The sequence below is a fragment of the Pituophis catenifer genome, unplaced genomic scaffold (assembly GCF_029215685.1).
Source record: "Pituophis catenifer annectens isolate HBS135680 unplaced genomic scaffold, rPitCat1.0.hap2 SCAF_7, whole genome shotgun sequence".
In the NCBI taxonomy this organism is placed as follows: Eukaryota; Metazoa; Chordata; class Lepidosauria; order Squamata; family Colubridae; genus Pituophis; species Pituophis catenifer.
The window spans coordinates 32,865,028-32,883,835 of record NW_027256887.1 but is presented as its reverse complement, the minus strand read 5'-3'; the positions used below and the strand labels follow the sequence as shown (position 1 = coordinate 32,883,835).

The window sequence follows — 18,808 nt, the reverse complement described above, 5'->3', positions numbered from 1 at the left end:
AAACAACCACCCGAGTGACATTATAATTATATTCCATATAGTTGTAATTGTGGTTTTCATCAGGATTATAAATCCCCATCATCTTAGTGGGTAACAGCCAGATCTTCTGCATGCCCCAGCATGACTCTCTTGCCTTGTAACTCAAAATAGATATAATATATTTATCGGTAAAAGAAATCCAAAATAGATAGTTCAAATCCAACAATGTAAGGCTCTTTCCACATCCCAAAATCACGGCATTGCAGAGATCTGCCACTTTCCTCAAGATAGTATTAAACGATAATTCACCTCCAATATCTTTTCACATATTCATTTATTTTTTTAAAATCCCTGGCTTCACTGTTGCTTGGTTTAGAAACTACTATTTCTACGAGATCTGTTTCTTTTCTTTTTCTTTTGCGGGTTGCATTTCCATCCAGATTTCCTTCCTACAAGTTGTGTATCAGCTGATCGGTTGTCATTCTGCTTTGTAAATTAATCTTGTTGGTTTTGTTTTATTATCTCATATGTCTTTTCCATCACTTGTATATCAACTGTTTGATTTACGCACTTGTCTGTAAGTTGATAGTTCATCACATTAGAATCAGATGACACTGCTCTCAAATTTATAGACAGTCCAGCTGGGGTATCCAAGGAGTCCAAAGACAGTTTATCTACCACAGCCTCTGTAATTTGATGTTTTCCCTTTATTTCCAACTCCTTTTGCTTGTCCTGTGTTATGCCTAAAGATGTTAAATTTATTTTTAAATTTTTTTGATAAAATTCTTCCGCTTTTTCGACAGTATTCAGTTGGTATCTTACTCCTTGGTGTCTCAATATTAAACCAACTGGGACGTCCCACCTAAATAGAATATTCCTTTTTTTTAACTCATTCACTAGAAAACCAAATTTCTTCCTCTCCATTAACATCTTGGGCGGGAGTTCCTTAAAAATCCAAATCTTTCTTCCACGAAATTGCAAAGCAGAATCATAAGAATTCTGGACAATATTATTTCTAATTTCTTTGTCTGTAAAATAAATCACCACATCTCTAGGCAATTGCCTTTGTTTTGCCAACCAGGAGTTTATTCTATAAATTCTGTCAATCCTGCAAAACACTTCATCAGGTTGAACCTTTAAAATCCCAGCCAGAATTTCAGAAGATATCTTCCTTAAATCATCTCTGTCATCTTCCTGCAAACCTCTCAGTCTAATTGCATATTCTGTAAAATTGTATTGGATCATTAAAACTTCTCTTTCAATCCTCTGTTGTACATTTTCTTCATTAACAGTCTTTGGATCAGCCTCCATTTTAAGTTTGTCTTCTGAACTATTATCCTGAATGTTTGCCAAATCCTTTTTAATTTTTTGGATCTTGTCATCCAAATTCTCCTCAGTTTCTTTCATTTTAGAGTTAGTATTTGCTTCCAACTGAGTCATAAAGTCTGCTAAGCCATTAGCTACTTTTAAAATCTTTCGATCCAAAAAGCCAAACTTAGATTTCACCAATTCACCAATTTCTTTGATTTCCAACTTAAATTTTTCAAGTTGCTGATTCACAATCTCATCCCTTCTTACAATCTCCTCAAGAAGAAATTCTATTATATTAAAGTCAGGTTTCTGAGACTGGAGAGTTAAAACTTGTTGATGTAATTTATTAATGGGGGAATCCCCCCCCACTGCCTGTTTGTCTAGTTTTATAAGTCTCAGTGCCATTTTTCCACGCAGACAAAATTTACTGGGAAAGAGAGAAAAAAAAACTTTTTTCCAACCAAGATCAATATCAGATCCTCAAAGAGAAAAAAAAAAAGAAAAAAAAACAGAAGTGAGAGTGAGATTTTGCCTTCAGTTACAGCCAAAAGTATTCATTCCGCTACTTTGTAATTGAAAACGGAAGGAGTTTCCCTTTCAGCCTCTCTTCAAGCCGCAGCAGCAATCGCCATTTTAAAAAAAACTTTTTTCCCTTCACTTCACTTCTTAGGCAAAATAGAATAAAAAGAATACTTGCGCTTCAAGATCAGAGGTCCAGCTCATATCTTCTTTAATTAATTTATTTGACAGATTTACAGGCTTGCTTTTGCCCCCTAGCTCTGCGTGTAGCAGAGATTACCCAGAGCCCGGAGCATCGGCTGGGGATACGGGGAGTCTCTTCCGCTCCCTCCCAAAAGTAAATAAAAAACTTTTGGGATTAGGCAGAGGACTCTACCCACCCCAGCCGGCTCTATCTCCGTTTCCTAATGGAAACAGAGTTTTTTCGAGCCGCCATTCCGCTGAAAAAGGCGGCTCTTACAGGCAGTGGGTTCGACGATCCCAGAGGAGCGTCCAGCGGGGACAAGCAGCAAACCGGAAGCCAACCACTTGCAAATTTCTGATTATAATAAAATATTCTTCAGAATACAACCTTAGAGATACTGTTAATCCATTGGGTTAAGTTATTTCTAAATCTTAAATTCATTCTTCAAAATATAAGTTTCAAAACTTTTAGGAAGCTATCCATTAAATTTTAAATTAACCATTTGGATATCTCAATAACTTTTAAAAAGCTATCTATTTTTAGTTAAACATTTTTACTTCAATAAAACATTCTTCAAAATATAACCCTCAAAAGGCTATCCCTTAAATTATATCCAAAGCTAAATATAATAAAACACTTCCTTTATATCATTGTTTTTAAAAATACTAATTTCAGCAAACTTTCCAGATTTATTACTAAGATCCTCCCCAAAAGAAATTAATCTTCCATTCTTCCTTTCTTTCTATGTTTTTTCCAGTCCTTTTTCTTCAATAATACTTCTTCAGCATTGCTCCTCCCCCTGCTTTTATTTTCGAGAATTTTTCTCTTCTCCATTTTTTTTGGCTTTTTTACAAACTTTCTTCTTTCTTTCTTTCTTCTCCAGTCTTACTCCTCCGCCACAATCCTGTTCTCTTCCTCTCGGTAAGAACACCTCTTTAACTGCGATTGGGAATCCATCCCTGCAACAAAGTTGTAAAGTTCCACTTCGAATCTTCCTTTTTGTATAAAAAATCCCAACACCTCCTGACAATTCTCCATTTGCCTGTATCAAAACCTCTGGAGGGATATCTCTCAATATTTCCTGGTTACACTCCTTCAAGCCTCTCTGCTCCTCCCTCTCAATTTGAAAAGCCTCTATTTCATTTTCCAAAGGCACAATAAATTGGGTTTTTTCTTCCGCCTCCTCTTCACTTATATCCTTGTTTGGGATTTGAGTAAAATCCTTCTTAAGAAACCCTTCAATTCTTTCCATGAACACAGAGGCAAATTTATTTATTTTATTTTATTACATGTATTTATATGCCGCCATTCTCCCGAAGGACTCAGGGCGGCGAACACAAGTTAAGAAATAAGTACAATAAAATCCCATTTTAATCCAAATAATTAATTAATAGTAAATAATAAAACCCAGAATTAGAGTCAGCCTATTTGTTTGAACAGCCAAGTCTTCAAATCCTGACGGAAGGAACGGAGATCAGGAGCTGTCCGGAGCTCGGTAGGTAATTCATTCCAGAGGGTGGGAGAACCCACAGAGAATGCCCTACCCCTGGGCACAGCAAGACGACATTGGCTCGCCGTCGGAACCCTGAGGAGAGCGGCCCTATGTGAGCGAACAGGACGGTGAGATGCAGGCAGGAGAAGGTCCTACAAATATCCCAGACCTAAGTCATGTAGGGCCTTATAGGTGAGGACTAGCACCTTGAAGTGGACCCGGAGAACCACTGGTAACCAGTGCAGCTCACGCAGGAGGAGTGACATGGGAGTAATGAGGGGCTCCTGTAACAACCAGTGCAGCTGCATTCTGGATCAGCTGGAGTCTCTGGGTGCATCTCAGGGGCAGGCGCATGTAGAGGGAATTGCAGTAATCCAAGCAGGAAGTAACCAGGGCATGAGTGACTGTGCGAAGGTCATATCGGTCCAGGAAAGGGCCCAACTGGCGCACCAGGCGAACCTGTGCAAAGGCCCCCCTGGTCACGGCCGTTAGATGGTCTTCTAGGGACAGCCGAGCATCCAGGAGGACACCCAAGTTGTGAGCCCTATCAATGGGTGCAAGTTTTTCCCCATCTATCAAAAGTGATAGAGCCTCTGAAACCCGAGATGCCGGCATCCACAGCCACTCAGTCTTAGAGGGATTGAGTTTGAGTCTGTTTCTGCCCATCCAGGCCGTACCACCTCCAGGCAACAGGACATCATGGAAAGGGCATCTCTGGGGTGGAGATGTATAATTGGGTATCATCAGCATATTGATGATATCTCACCCCAAAGCCACGAATGATCTCACCCAGTGGCTTCATATAGATGTTAAAGAGTAGGGGGGAGAGAACCGACCCCTGAGGCACCCCACAATTAAGGGGCCTCAGGGTTGATCTCTGCCCTTCCGCCCATACAAACTGAAAGCGACCCGAGAGGTAGGAGGAGAACCACTGTAAGAAAGTGCCTCCCACCCCTAACCCCACAAGTTGCTGCAGTAGGATACCATGGTCGATGGTATCAAAAGCTGCTGAGAGGTCAAGTAGGACCAGGATGGAGGAACAACCCCCATCTTGAGCCCGCCAGATGAAGGGTCATTTTCTATTAAAGGGTGTTAGAGATGGTTAAAAACAGGTAGATTAAATAAGGGAGGAAAAGATGTTAAAGAGAAGACAATATGCTAAAAACATCAGAACATTGGGACATCATCGCCCTCTCACGACGATGGGAAGTCTTGTGATTATAATAAGTCTATTCAATGGTGGGAAAAAGTCTCAAAAGCCGCCCTTTCAAGGTGACCAAATCAGAGTCATAAGGTCAAACGAGAGATGGTCCGTCCCACCATAGTCCAAGACTCTCGGTGTCTGTGCCTCCTCCCGTTCTGACACCAGCGATAGCCGAGGCTTAGTTCAGAAAAAAGCAAGGTGTAGTCATAGAATGGAATAAATGATTGAATAATCGAATAATCCAGTAACCCAGGGGGGACAAGATGGTCAAATAATGGTCAAATAACTGAGGGATCCTAACGATTGTAATGCTGCCCTCTTCTCCACCAACAACGGGGGCATCTTTGCAGCCAAGCCTCCAGGTACTGCCGCCGCCCACGCCACCTCCAGCGCCACCGCCTTCATCACCACAGTCACCTCCGCCACTGTAGCCATCACTGCCGCCTCCGTGCTGCTGCCCGTGGTGCCCAAGCCTGCCTCCGAACCGCGGTTCTTTAGCTGCCCCGGCATTCCTGTCAGCACCATCGTCATCAGCGCCGCCCCCACAGCAACCTTGCTGCCCACAGCGCTGGTTGTGCTAGCCCTGGTGGCCGCTTAGGCCCCAACAGCTGGGCCCTGATTGCGCCATTCTCCATGCTGTCCTCTAACCTCCTCCCTGACAGTCAGCTGTTCCTCGGGCTCCATCCATGGCTCTATTGAGCCGGCAACACCTCGGCTCGCTGGGAGGGGGTTAAAAGATGGTTAACTGACCCCCGACACTCCTGAAAATGTCGAACATTGCCTCCCTAAGTTCGGGGTTCACTGCGGTGCCGCCATTTTGGTCTGCTGCCCAACGGAATTATCCAATGATTCCAAAAATGATTCCAAAACTTCTTTCAAAAGATCCACAGTCAGCATTTGTGAGCCTTCATCACTTTCAAAAAAGCCAGCCATTTTTTTTCCTTAGATATAATTTTTAAATCCTTCTCCTTTTAAAATAAAATCCTCTTCTTTTAAACAGGGGCTTTCAACACCACATAATACTTTGTATCTAAGTTTCACTTTTCCACGCCTCGTTAGAGTCACACGCCATCTTACTTTCCCTTTCTACCACAGAGATTCAGAGGGAAGTGATAGATTTTGGAGTTAAAGTTTAGTACTTGCAATTTTCATTTCTCCTGTGTTTGCTCTGCCAGCTTTCAAGTCCAAATTTTTTCCTCTTAAAATAAAGTTGCTGATGCTGGTGTGGTCGCGATGCCTTGTTCTGCATAAAGCAGACTCGTCCCGGATCCGGAGCACTGAAGAGCTTTCAGGGAGCTCTCACCCTGCAAACCCCAGGCTTAAAAAGAAAAACCTGGGGCTCTAGGGGAGCTCTATCCAAACCCCTCTGCTCTTCTCTCCCCCTTTTCCCCAGGGGGAGAGTTTCGAACTGCTAGACAGCTGATTTTCGCTGTTCTAGCGGCAAACAGAATCGCGGGGCTGGAGCTCCTAAAGGAGTGTCCATCGGCGATCACGGAGCCACCGGAAGTCCTTTTGTTTCTTGTTTCCCTCCCAGTACCATTACCTCTCTCTAATGTTCATCTCACTTTTTTGTCATTATTTTTTCAATTCAATAGATGGTTGGAAAGAAATTATGAAGATCCACTTCTCTTCTAAGAAAATTCTTCACTGCATCAATAATTTTTCTTCTATACAAGTGCTTTCATTTTCATTTAAAACTGTCACACTCTTACCTCTATTCCAGAAATGGTTGTCTAATATGCTTTATAAAAACCTCTTGGCTTTTCTGTGTCCTATTTAGCTCCTAGTCCACAGTTGGCACTAAATAAATGTCAAGTCATAATAGGAATACACAATTTCCTAAGGCACTAATTATAGCCAAATGGAAGGAAGTATGGTCAGCAGCTCTGCCAAATGTAAGGGAAGCTATGGTTATTGCAAATGTTCATTTGGAAGAAGAAGTTATGAGTCACACTCAGATCAAATAAGGCTTTTCCTTTCCTTTTAAATATCAGTCATTAAAAGTTTCCTGCAACTCTCTGATGGGAGAAGCTGCTCCTAGCAATCTTTCTTAATGCTCATAAAAAAGCTTAAACGGTGCACTCTTTTAAATTATTGTATATTGTATTGTTATACTGTAATAAAATATATATTTTATGACATGAACATAGTGTTTTGTACAATAATTATGTTCTTACCGGACCAAAAGCATTGCTGTCAAAGCTGTGCCCATGATGATCGCCTTCTACCCATATATGGCCATGTGGAATTTTCACATATTTCTTTTTATAGCCTATGGTTCTAAAGGCAAATGGAAATGGAAAGTTAGTTGTGTAAAAAAGCAAAATAAAAAGTCAACACTTTGGCTACAGTCTTAGTATGTATTGATCCTTTATTTTTTGTATGCTGATCTTTTTTTTAATAAAATAATAACATCATAAATTTCAAAGTAGCCCTTTAATTTCTCTCAGCCCTCTGTCCTGTCCCCCCCACACACACAAATCCAATTTGCAAATATAACCATGCCGACTTGAAAACCCTCATTTGTATTTCTGAAAACTAAGCTACAGGATGCAGGATCCTCCATAGATTGTGTTCTTTGCCATTAACTATGCTTGCTATGATATTTGGATGTTTCAAAAAAAAAATGGAGTACAATGGTTTCATATCCTTGTAGGCTTACAATGCAGTCCTATATAAGCTTCCACAAAAGTAGTTTTTCTTCTCAATGAAGTTTTTAAAAAGGAGATATGAAGCCTCAGGAATATTATTCTAGTGATGTAATCTACTCATTTTCAAAGATAGGCAAGATGTAATTGGGGGAACCTTATTGGGAGAGAAGAAGAATAACATTTGGCTGCAAGCTTGTTGTGAATCAAAGCCTCAGCATGATACCAGGAAACACTTCTATCGCAGTAACCACTATGTGAAAGAGACAGATCTGAAATCACAGTAACCATATGAGACAATTTTGTTCCTTGAATGATGGTATTCTAATATTATGTTCCATAAAAAACACATAGCTGGGAGGAGAGAAATACAGGTAGTCCTCAATTTACAACAGTTCATTTAACGACTGTTCAAAGTTACAACAGCACTAAATAGCGACTTATGACCATTTTTCACGGTTATGACCATTACAGCATCACATAATTATGTGATCAAAATTCAGATGCTTGACAACTGGTTCATATTGATGACAGTTGCTGTGTCCCAGGATCTTGTCATCACTTTTTCAGACCTTCTGACAAAGAAAGTCAATGGGGAAACCAGATTCACTTAACAACCAGGCTATTAACTTATCAACTGCAATGATTCACTTAATAACTATGGCAAGAAAGTTTGTAAAATGGGGTAAAACTCACTTAACAAATGTCTCACTTAACAACATAAATGTTGGGGTGCATTGTGGTAGTAAGTTGAAGACTACCTATATAAATCCCAATTTTATAAGCTAGTATAGAAACAGGTGCTTTGATAACACTAGATTTTTAAAAGCTGGGGAAAGTTGTATGCAAACCAATGTTCTAAGCTCATGGGAATAAATGTACAGTTGTGGATCCTACCCTGTTTCCCCCAAAATAAGACATCCCCTGATAAGAAACCCAATCAGGCTTTTGAGCGCATGGCAATAAGGCCAAGCACTTATTTCAGGATTCAAAAAAATATAAGACAGGGTCTTATTTTCAGGAAAACATGGTAACTGTGGTTTGCATTCTCTTGCAGATAGAAATAAAAGAAGATTCATAATTTCTGATGAAATTGAAAAGGCCATCTAAGGAGATTATTGGTAAAAGGTACAACTCCTGTACATATGTGAGCTCAATTCACTACCAAATCTATGAGAACCTCCCCCACCCCCCACCCCCCACACATGTACTGCTTAAAGTGTCCTTGCAAGAAAACATTCCTAGCAAACTTCATTGAGCCTGAGTGGTGACAGGGAGAGGAATCAGATAGGAACCTGTGGCTCAGTAAAACAAAACGGTTTCTATTAATTGACCACTTCTCAGAGATGGTATAGCTGCCATATGGACATGGTAGGAAGAGATAAATAACAATAAGGTTACCCAGATGGATTTATCAAAAATCCAACATCATGTAGTAATTTACATTGTGTCCACTTTCTTCTTTGTCTTTCCTTTGTAGTACTGTAAAGCAAAGGAATATAAGCTATGCTTCTGCCTCCCCACCCCAAAGCTGCTGAGCAAAGTGTCTTTATTTATTAATTTAATTTAATTTAATTTAATTTAATTTAATTTAATTTAATTTAATTTAATTTAATTTAATTATTTAATTTAATTTATATACCGCCCTTCTCCCGAAGGACTCAGGGCGGTGAACAGCCATAATAAAACAGTGTACAAAATAGAATTTAAAAGCAGATTAAAATAATTAAATCATAGGCCAAATTTAAAACTCTATTTAAAACCAATTTTAAAACCCCATTAAAACCAAATTAAAACCATTTATCCCATCAGAGCGGCTTGCTGGAATAACAGGGTCTTCACTGCATGACGGAAGGTGCGGAGGTCGGGGATCCTTCATATGTCCGGGGGCAATTCATTCCAGAGGGCAGGGGTCCCCACAGAGAAGGCTCTCCCCCTGGGGGTCGCTAGTCTACATTGTTTGGCTGACGGCACCCTTAGGAGGCCCTCTCTGTGTGAGCGTACTGGTCGGTGGGAGGCAATCAGTGGCAGAATGCGGGCTTGTAGATAGCCAGGTCCTAAGCCATGGAGCACTTTAAAGGTGGTAACCAACACCTTGAAGCACACCCGGAAGACCACCGGGAGCCAGTGCAGCTCGTGCAAGAGAGGTGTTACATGGGAGCGATGGGTCGCCCCTGTCAATTTGCAAAGCTTTCAAGTTGCCATGGCAACCCCCATTATTACTTGCGTGGACCACTTGGAGCCTCCGGGTGCTCCTTAAGGGGAGCCCCATGTCGAGAGCATTACAATAGTCCAGACGGGAAGTGATGAGGGCGTGAGTGACTGTGTGCAAGGTGTCCCGATCCAGAAAGGGGCGCAACTTGGAAATCAGGCGAACCTGATAAAAAGCCCCCCTGGCCACAGCCGTCATATGATCATCCAAAGACAGCCGTGAGTCCAGGAGGACGCCCAAGTTGTGAGTCCTCTCTGAGGGGGGTAAGTTCTCATCCCCAATAGTCAGTGATGGTGTAAGCTGGCTATATCGGGACGCCGGAAACCACAGCCACTCAGTCTTGGAGGGGTTGAGTCTGAGCCTGTTCCTCCCAATCCAGATCTGCCTCCAGGCAACGGGACATCACGTCAAGGGCATCATTGGGGTGGCCTGGGGTTGAAATGTACAACTGCGTGTCATTGGCATACAGTTGACACTTCACCCCAAAGCCACGGATGATCTCGCTCAGCAGCTTCACACAAAAGTTAAACAGGAGGGGTGAGAGAACCGATCCCTGTGGCACCCCACAAATGAGGGACCTCGAGGTCAACCTCTGCCCTCCCGTCAACACAGACTGCATACGGTCAGAAAGGGAGGAGGAGAACCACCGTAAAACGGTTCCCCCCACTCCCAATCCCTCTAGCCAACGCAGCATGATACCATGAATGATGGTATCAAAAGCCGCTGAGAGGTCTAGGAGGACCAGGACAGAGGAACAACCCCTGTCCCGAGCCCTCCAGAGATCATCAACCAATGCGATCAATGCCATTTCCGTGCTGTAACCCACCCTGAAGCCTGACTGGCATGGATCTAGATAGACAGCTTCATCCAGGAATCGAGGAAGTTGTCTCGCCACCACACTCTCGACAACCTTCGCCGCAAAGTGAAGGTTGGAGACAGGACGATAATTAGCTAAAACAGCCAGGTCCAGGGAAGGCTTCTTGAGGAGGGGCCTCACCACCGCCTCTTTCAGGGCGGCTGGGAAGACACCCTCACCCAGCGAAGCGTTAGTAATCTCCTGAAACCAGCCTCGTGTAACCTCCCGGGAGGCCAGTACCAACCAGGAGGGACATGGGTCCAGTAAACATGTGGTAGCGTTAAGCCTCCCCAAAATCCTGTCCATGTCCTCAGGAGTCACAGGGTCAAATTCCTCCCAGATAACAGTCTCAAGACTCGCCTCCGTCATCCCGTCCGAAACTATCCAATAAGAGTCCAGGCCGTGCCGAATCTGAGCGATTTTATCATGCAGATATTGCCAATAAAGTATTGTCATACTTTGCTGGGAGCCCAGTGTATACTATTTTATTATTTGCACACTAATAAAATTATGTTGTATTTTCAAAGTTATTTGGTTGGCATACATGAACCTGAAATTACAGTATAAAAAGCTATCACTCAGTTAGAAAGATGCACATTAAGAATGGTTTGGAAAGAAGAAAAAGAAGAAGACACTGAAATTGACAAAAGGACCATGTTTATTTATTTTTTTCATATTTCTGAACCACCCATCTCCCTCAAAGAGAGACATACACTGTCCTTCCTCCTTCCTTTATTTTTCAAGAAAAGGGCTACATAATTAGGCAACCCACTCAATGCAAGATATGCCTAAACTATTGGTCCTGTATATACCATGTTTTCCCCAAAATACAACCTACCCCAAAAGTAAGCCCTAACTTGATTTTTACATGTGCACCCAATATTAGCCCTACCCCCCCCAAATAAGCCCTAATTAAGACCCTGCCCACTCCAGGGTGCATGGGTAAAAATTAAGCTAGGGGGTGGATGGGGGGTGGAGCTGACCTACTACTTACCTTCAGACAGTTACAGCCAGACCACACGCACCCCAACACCTGCCTTGCCGACCCATTTTTTCTGCAGCCAGCAAGGCCAGCAAGGCTTTCCTGAAGGCCTCTGCAGCCAATAACAGAGCCAGATCAATCCAGGGCTCTGTTATCAGCTGCAGAGGCCTTCAGGAAAGCCTTGCTGACCTTGCTGGCCACAGAAGAAGTTCCTGAAGGCCCCTGACAGTGAAAAGGAGGCCAGGAGTGACACGTGCAAGTAAGGTGAGTCAATGGATGGCATACCCTGAAAATAAAACCTGGTGCGTTTTTTGGTGGCAAAAAAAAATACAAGACAGGGTTTACTTTGGGGAAAACAGGGTATATGTTTGCACAATGAACAAAAAGCAATTCTGTTGGAAAAAAACCTATTGATTTTGCAATGGGAGTAAAATAAAATAATAAAATAATAAAATAATAAAATAATAAAATAATAAAATATAATAAAATAATAAAATAAAAATGAAATGAAATGAAATAAAATAATATAAAATATAACCACTTACATGAATAAGAAGTTAAAATTTGCCAGAACATATTGGACATTCATTATTTTATTCTGATATTATAAATTATTTTGTTTTAAAATTTTATAGTAATTTTTGTCTTTGTTTATCTGCAGCAAAATCATAAAAACATTTGTGCATGCAGACTGACATGCAAATTTAAGAAACCACATCTAGGAGAGCTGTGCAGGGACGGCTTGCCCGAAAGAACTATAGCAGAGCCTTGCAGCTTTTATCTGCCTCCAGGTAAGGCCCCTCCTCCTCCTCCTCTCCCCTTCCCCTTCCTGAAGTTCCTTCCCCATAGTAAAAATGATTAACCCAGTAATCGTTCAGCTAGATCTCCCTCGCAAAATTGCAGTATTTAGTGCATTGGAAGGGATATCCATTGTCTGAAGCTACTTGGGTGAAAAGCTGGGATATTCATGCAGACACCTTAATTAAGCTATTTCATGAGAAATTTCCTGATAAGCCTAAGGGTCCGCCTGGGGGAGGGAAGGGTGGTTAATGTGTGAATGGTATTAACCCCTGACTTCTATCTCGTTCCAGGATGTGTTCCTTTCCTGAGGGGGAGGACATTTGCCTGCACCTGGATGGGAGTGACTGGGGATTGTTTCCAGTTGAGCCTGAAGGATGGATTGGATCATATAATGTCTGAATGGTATCAACCCCTGACTTCTATCTCGTTCCAGGATGTGTTCCTTTCCTGAGGAGGGTAAGCCTGTCAGTTTTGAAAGCCATTTTTTTTGACTGCCACATATTTTAGCCTGGGAGGGTTTTTTTTTTTTTTTTGGAGTGGTGGAAGAATAGCCATAACAACATTCCTTGCTCTGGGAGTCAAGGACATTTGCCTGCACCTGGATGGGAGTGACTGGGGATTGTCTCCAGTTGAGCCTGAAGGATAGATTGGACCAGTGGTGGGTTGCTCCCGGTTCGCACCGGTTCCCGCGAGCCGGTAGCGGTGAGATATGACGTCACCAAACCGGTTCTCCCCCCCACCCCTCCCCTTCACATTATTCTTACCCTTTATTTGGCCCCACTCCAATCTATTGCTGCCTCCTGAGTCCCAACTGATGGCTAGAGGGAAAAAAACTGTTTAAACTCTTGCCGGGGGGCTTCAAAGGGCTGCTCTACAGCTGATCAGTGTTAAAACAAATGAGTAGCTATGCTAGGGAAAAAACGAAACTGAAAGTAAAGCAGGCTCTGCTGCAACGTGACAAAATGAGGCAGGGAGAGATCTCTTTTTCTTTTTGCTCACCAAAAAAGGTAGGTGCAAACAATGGGAAATTTAGGGCAAAAGAGGAGAGTTCAAGATTTTAAAACACAAAAGAAAAAAAAGCTCTATTTAACTAGGGAATTGTAATAATTGCGATACTATTAATTGTATATTGTGTTGAAAGCAGAAATGGTTAAGTTGTGGTTTGGAGGAATACATGGGGGAAATTATTTGGTTTATTATTATTGGTAAATATAATTAATTGATTTGTAAGAAATTGGATTGCATGGAAATAATTGGAATATTCATGTTCATATTGATTAATTACAAAAAAGGTAGTTATATAACTAATTGATTTAAATTAACATGTTGAATTTGTATTAAACAATTGTAATATTACATAATTAACCAATGTGAGGATGGATATAAAAATAGATGACAATGGGAAGGGGTATAATATAGAATAGAAGGGAAAAATTGAATTTGATTAAGATTAGAGATGAGGATGAAGGGTAATATTGTTTTTTAAAAAAATAGATGAGGAATAAATATGGCAAAAGGGAAATATAGAAATTGTAAATTTAATTGAAATGACTAAACACTGTTTAAATTTGTGAACCGGCCAAATACTCTGTTGAAAGAAAATACATTGTATGTTTGTATGTGTGTTTCTAATTATTGCTATTTATTCATATTTGTTCTCTTTTATTCTTTAAAGTTTAACAATTCATTCTTTATCTTAATATCTTTATATTTATTTGGGGTTGCCTTTCTTCCATTTCATCTTTTTTATTGTACAGCAATCTTTCTCCTCAAACCTACCACCTCTCTCTTTTCTTTCCTTCTTACTTTCTCTCCCCCCCACTTCTTCTCCTTCCTACTTCCTCTTCCTTTCTCCTTCTCCTCTCTTCCTCCCTCTCTTACCCTCACTCCTACTCTAATTTCCGTTCCCTTCCTTCCTCCCTTCTCTTCCTTCCCTCTCTTCTCCTTCCTTCATCCCTCTCTATTGCTGTATCCTTTTGTGCATATGGATTACTCAGAGGGCTGAAAAAGTTATTTTTGACTGGTCCTTGCACTTTTGACCAGTCCTCGAACTTATGACTGTCCTCACATTTTACGTTTTTCGCCCTATCTTGTCACCATGGTGAAGAAAAGCAGTTGTGAAATGAGTGACATGGTTGTTAAGAATGCTGCACGGGCATAAATGTGAGGATGGTCATAAGTGTGAGGACCAGTCAAAAGTGCGAGGACCTGTCAGAAATGACTTTTTTCAGCCCTCTGAGTAGTCCCTATACACATAGCTATGGCTACCCGGTCACATGATCAACTAGCCACGCCCACCCAGTCACATGACCTCCAAACCATGCCCACAAAATAAGCCACGCCCACAGAACTGGTAGTAAAAAAATTTAGAACCCACCCCTGGATTGGACCCTGTGATGAACTTGTGGGTGTGGAGCAGGGTTGTGAACTTTCAACTGGGTGGGGGAAACCTGGAAGCTTTCAGGTTCGGGTTTTCCCAGATGTGCCAACATGACATCTCTAATAAAGTGGAACTTTGAGGAATGTATTGCCTTGGAGTTTTATTTCGTTGGGGATGTTTTTTGGAAGCCTGAAAGTGCATTTGGTTTATGATTACTTTATGTTTTCTACCATATATTAGATATTGCACTGGATATATCTAGCCTGCCACACAACTCTCCTGTCTTGAGCAGTCCTGATCTCTGAACAAACCCAGCATCAACCATGATATCTCTTTCTGGCAACTGGCTGGCAGTTCTATACACAATAATAGGCAGGGAACCTAGAATTGGAATCCTCATCCAATAAAATACTTACAAATGGAACATTGTTTTGCTTTTTAGAGGAGATATATTAGGAAAAGTCATGCAAATGCTGCATAGCTTTTTTGTAATTAACTATTCTATTCAAAATGTAAATCTGGGAATAACAAAATGAGCAAGAAATGACTTTATTTTAAAAGCAAAGGGAAATTTGTTTATGCACATCTTTCAAATCCTTCCATTATCAATGAGCAATGGACATAACAAATTAGCAGTACAACATATATCTTAAAGAGCAGTACAACATATATTCTGTCAGAAATTGAGGAGAGTGGAGTTTAAATATGGGATGATTAATTAGCAGAGAGCATACAGAAAGGTAATTTAATTGTTAAAATGCAAGTAACTGGAATTTTTTAAAAAAGGATAGTTTACGTAAATATTGTCAGCTTGATTCATACAGAACATGTAAGAGTACAAAGTGCACTGGCGTGAGAAGTAATATCAGTTAGAAGGAAGACAGGAACTATGTTCAAAGTGAGAAGAGTTTACCTTGTGCATGGCAAGTAAGTGGTACAGATCTCTCCATTTTTAAGGCTTAAGAGAAGGGCATGCAGCTGTAAAAACTTTTATACAGACTCCTAACAATGTTACTGTTTTCAGTGGAAGAATGCTCATGAGAACAATGCTATGTAGTGCACTTTCATAGGCATTCTCATCACTAAAAGTCATGTGGGGACCTCTGGCCACCTTCAACTTGGTGCCCTCCAGGTGCACTAAAGTTATTTTTAGAGTTTGCAGCAATCCAACCAGCACACAAGTAAATAATTCAGCAGGATTCATTTATATAAGAAACTTCTTTATATACCATGTAGCAGAAGCCAGAACCAGAACTCAGAATCCAGAAGTACAGAATCAATAATCACAGAAGCACTCATATATATATACAGATCAGTGAACCTAAGCCACGCCCAAGCTCCGAGCCGTCTGGGTCACCAACAGGTACCTGACCTGTTACCATGTCTATTCTAATTCATGAACCCTTATATACTGACAGTTATAGTTTCCAGGATTCCAGGTCAACAAAAGCAATCATTCTCGACATTATATCACAATATATCTAGATGAAGATTGAGGCAAGTTAAACAAAGGTAGTCATGGTCCACCATGAAATCTTTCAAATACTGCACTACCAAAAATCCTCAATATTCAATGTGAATTATTCTATGAATGCATGTGAAGAAGTAGAAAAATATTTTTCAGATGGCATCACGTGGTAAAATGGGAGTGTATGTGCTTTCCCTTCTTTCTCCCCATTTACACATATGAAACATAAACAATGCAATGAAAAAGAGTCGAGGTGTTAAATTTGAGAATTAGAACTAATAGTATAGATATGTACACTACTAGTATATAAAATACCAAACATGGCATTTCAATAACCCAAAACTGCACTGCCAGCAAATTTCTGCCATCCTTCACATTGTTCTATATGACAATTCAATTCTGGGTCCAGAAGCCTGTGGTGGGATTCAGCCGGTTTGCACAGGTTCACTAGAACCAGTTGGTAACCGTTTGCTCAGTTCACCGAACTGGCTGAAGCCTCACCCCTCCCTCCCAGTCTCTCCTCACTGGGAGGCTTATCTTGCCTCCTGGCCATTTGCCCAAGCTTGGTAGGGCCCTGTTCGGTCCTGCGTAGGCCTCCCCCAGCCTGTTACAGACCGAAATGGAGCCTTTGTGGGCCAGATCCAGCCCTCCCAGGCCCCGTTCAGGCCCCCCTAGGCTACCCCCAGCCTGTTAAGGATAAAATGGAGGCTCCCTGGCCCTGATCCAGCCCTCCTAGGCCCCGTCTGGGCCTCTCTAGGCCACCCCCAGATGTTACAGGACGAAATGGAGGCTCTGTAATCACAGCTTTACTTTCACTGTTCTCCAGAATCATGCTTCTCTCCACTCCTAACTTCATTTAACTAATTCATAGCATTTTATTTTAATTAATTAAATTAAATTACAATTAATTAATTCACAATGTATTACTCATATTTATTTTTAAATCCATTCTCATCTGTATCTTTAACTGATTTAAGATAAAAAAGTATGTCAACAAATATCTTAACTCCTATTCTCTCCTAGACTTTCCTCCATGCCATGCATATTTCCAATAAGTATCAACATTTTGAATCACTTTAAGATCAATTTTCTATAATTATTAAATCTGTAAATAATTCTTTTTAATGTCCAGCACCTTAAAAAACATTTTCTTCTAAATTATTAGGTCTATAAATAGAGCTTAAAAATTCCAAATTTAAAAAGGTATTAAGACATCAAAAAATCATGTTTTTTAATCATTTATACTCTTTTTTGCTAATCAAATTGTTTGTATATTCATAAAATCAACTTTAATAAAAATAATAGTGAAAAAGGAGAGAGAATAGTAACAATATTAATAATAGTTAAAATAAAAAAGGAAAAGAGAAACAAAAATAAAAAAGGAAAGAAAATAGAAATATAACAAGAGAAATTGAAAAGAGAATTAGAAAAAATAGAGAGGGGAAAAGAGACAAAAAAGAAAAAGAAAAAAGAAAGAAAGAAAAAAAAATAGAGAAAGAGCAAAGAGAAGAAGGAAAGTATCTCCTAAGATTATTCAGACATCAAACTCCCAGACACCATGACATCCATTTAATTCAAACTATTATATTTTGTTATCTTGTTACATGATATATTCCATTTTTTTTTCTTTCTCCAATCTGTCTGAGTATATTTATTTCCCATTTCAATATCCTCAAAGTTATAACTTCTATAAAGTTAATTCTGAATTGGCTATTCCATATATAATATCATCATGTCCTTCTTTTGTTGCCACGCCCTTTTTCTCTTGTTGCCACGCTTATTAAATCAGTTTTCATTATTCCATTTAGTTTCTTCTTTCTGATCTTCAATAAATCCTCCATTACACAGATTATATTTCCAAAGTCAAGCCTCTTGAATTTTTTCTCAAAATAATCCACTTTTAGTAACAAGCAACAAGCAACAAAGTATCTCTTTCAAGTAACAAGCAGTCTGGAATTTACACTTTCACTCTCAGCTGGCAGCCATTTTTTCCATTTCCGTTTGTCTTTTGTCTTTACTTTTAAAAGCATATTTATTTCTTCTTCTCCTTCCTCTCTCTCAAACATAATCCAGTCTCGTTTAGCCACAAAAAAAAAAGAAAAAAGAAGACCAAATCTGTAATAAAGTCATTTCCAAGAAGTCTGTAATTAGCACTATCTATCAACAGGTCTTTTCTCCACCATTCATTTGAGTCTTTTTGCCCCAATATTTCTCAGCCGCTGTTAAGGCTGGGGCATACTTATTTATAATCCAGCTTTTACGGGCAGTTCCCGCCTGGGCAGCATTCCACTCACTCGGCTTTCAAACTCCCTGCTCCACTCTCCGCTTCTCCTCCAGCACATCTTTTTGTTCCGATTGTCACGATCTCAGGGCAGCCGCCATGGCTGCCGCATCCACTGCCACCAGTACAGAGGACAATCCTCCGGCCCCGAGGAACCTGCCTGTTCCTCTCGGCCGTCCGAAGGATCCCTCTCTATTCCCCTGTCCCTACAGGACAGGGTAGGTACATCGACCTGCCGGCGGCGGCTTAACAGACAGGGAGCCCCGCTAATTCCCCGTCTGAGGTGTTGGGACGCCAACCGGAAACCCCCAGCATTCTAATTTTCTTTACTGATATATAATGGTCTCTGATATTCTTTGCTGAAGTAATGATTTTCAGTTGCTATATCATGCACTATGGAGCTCTATTTACCGTTAAATGGGATTTAGCTTGTGCAGGAAGAAAATAATCTAATAGAAGGTCATTGTGACTGAAAAAATGTAATTTCATTG

At 40.6% G+C, this 18,808-nt stretch overlaps 1 protein-coding gene across 2 annotated transcripts in view; it reads right to left on the bottom strand.

The window, feature by feature from the left end:
- IMMP2L (inner mitochondrial membrane peptidase subunit 2) overlaps positions 1-18,808 on the bottom strand; it is a 597,632-nt gene that overhangs the window by 73,926 nt on the left and 504,898 nt on the right. For both annotated transcript variants that reach the window (XM_070947097.1, XM_070947098.1), the window contains exon 5: positions 6,867-6,969. In XM_070947097.1, coding sequence (XP_070803198.1) covers positions 6,867-6,969 — 103 coding nt within the window. The remainder of the gene's footprint in view (positions 1-6,866; positions 6,970-18,808) is intronic.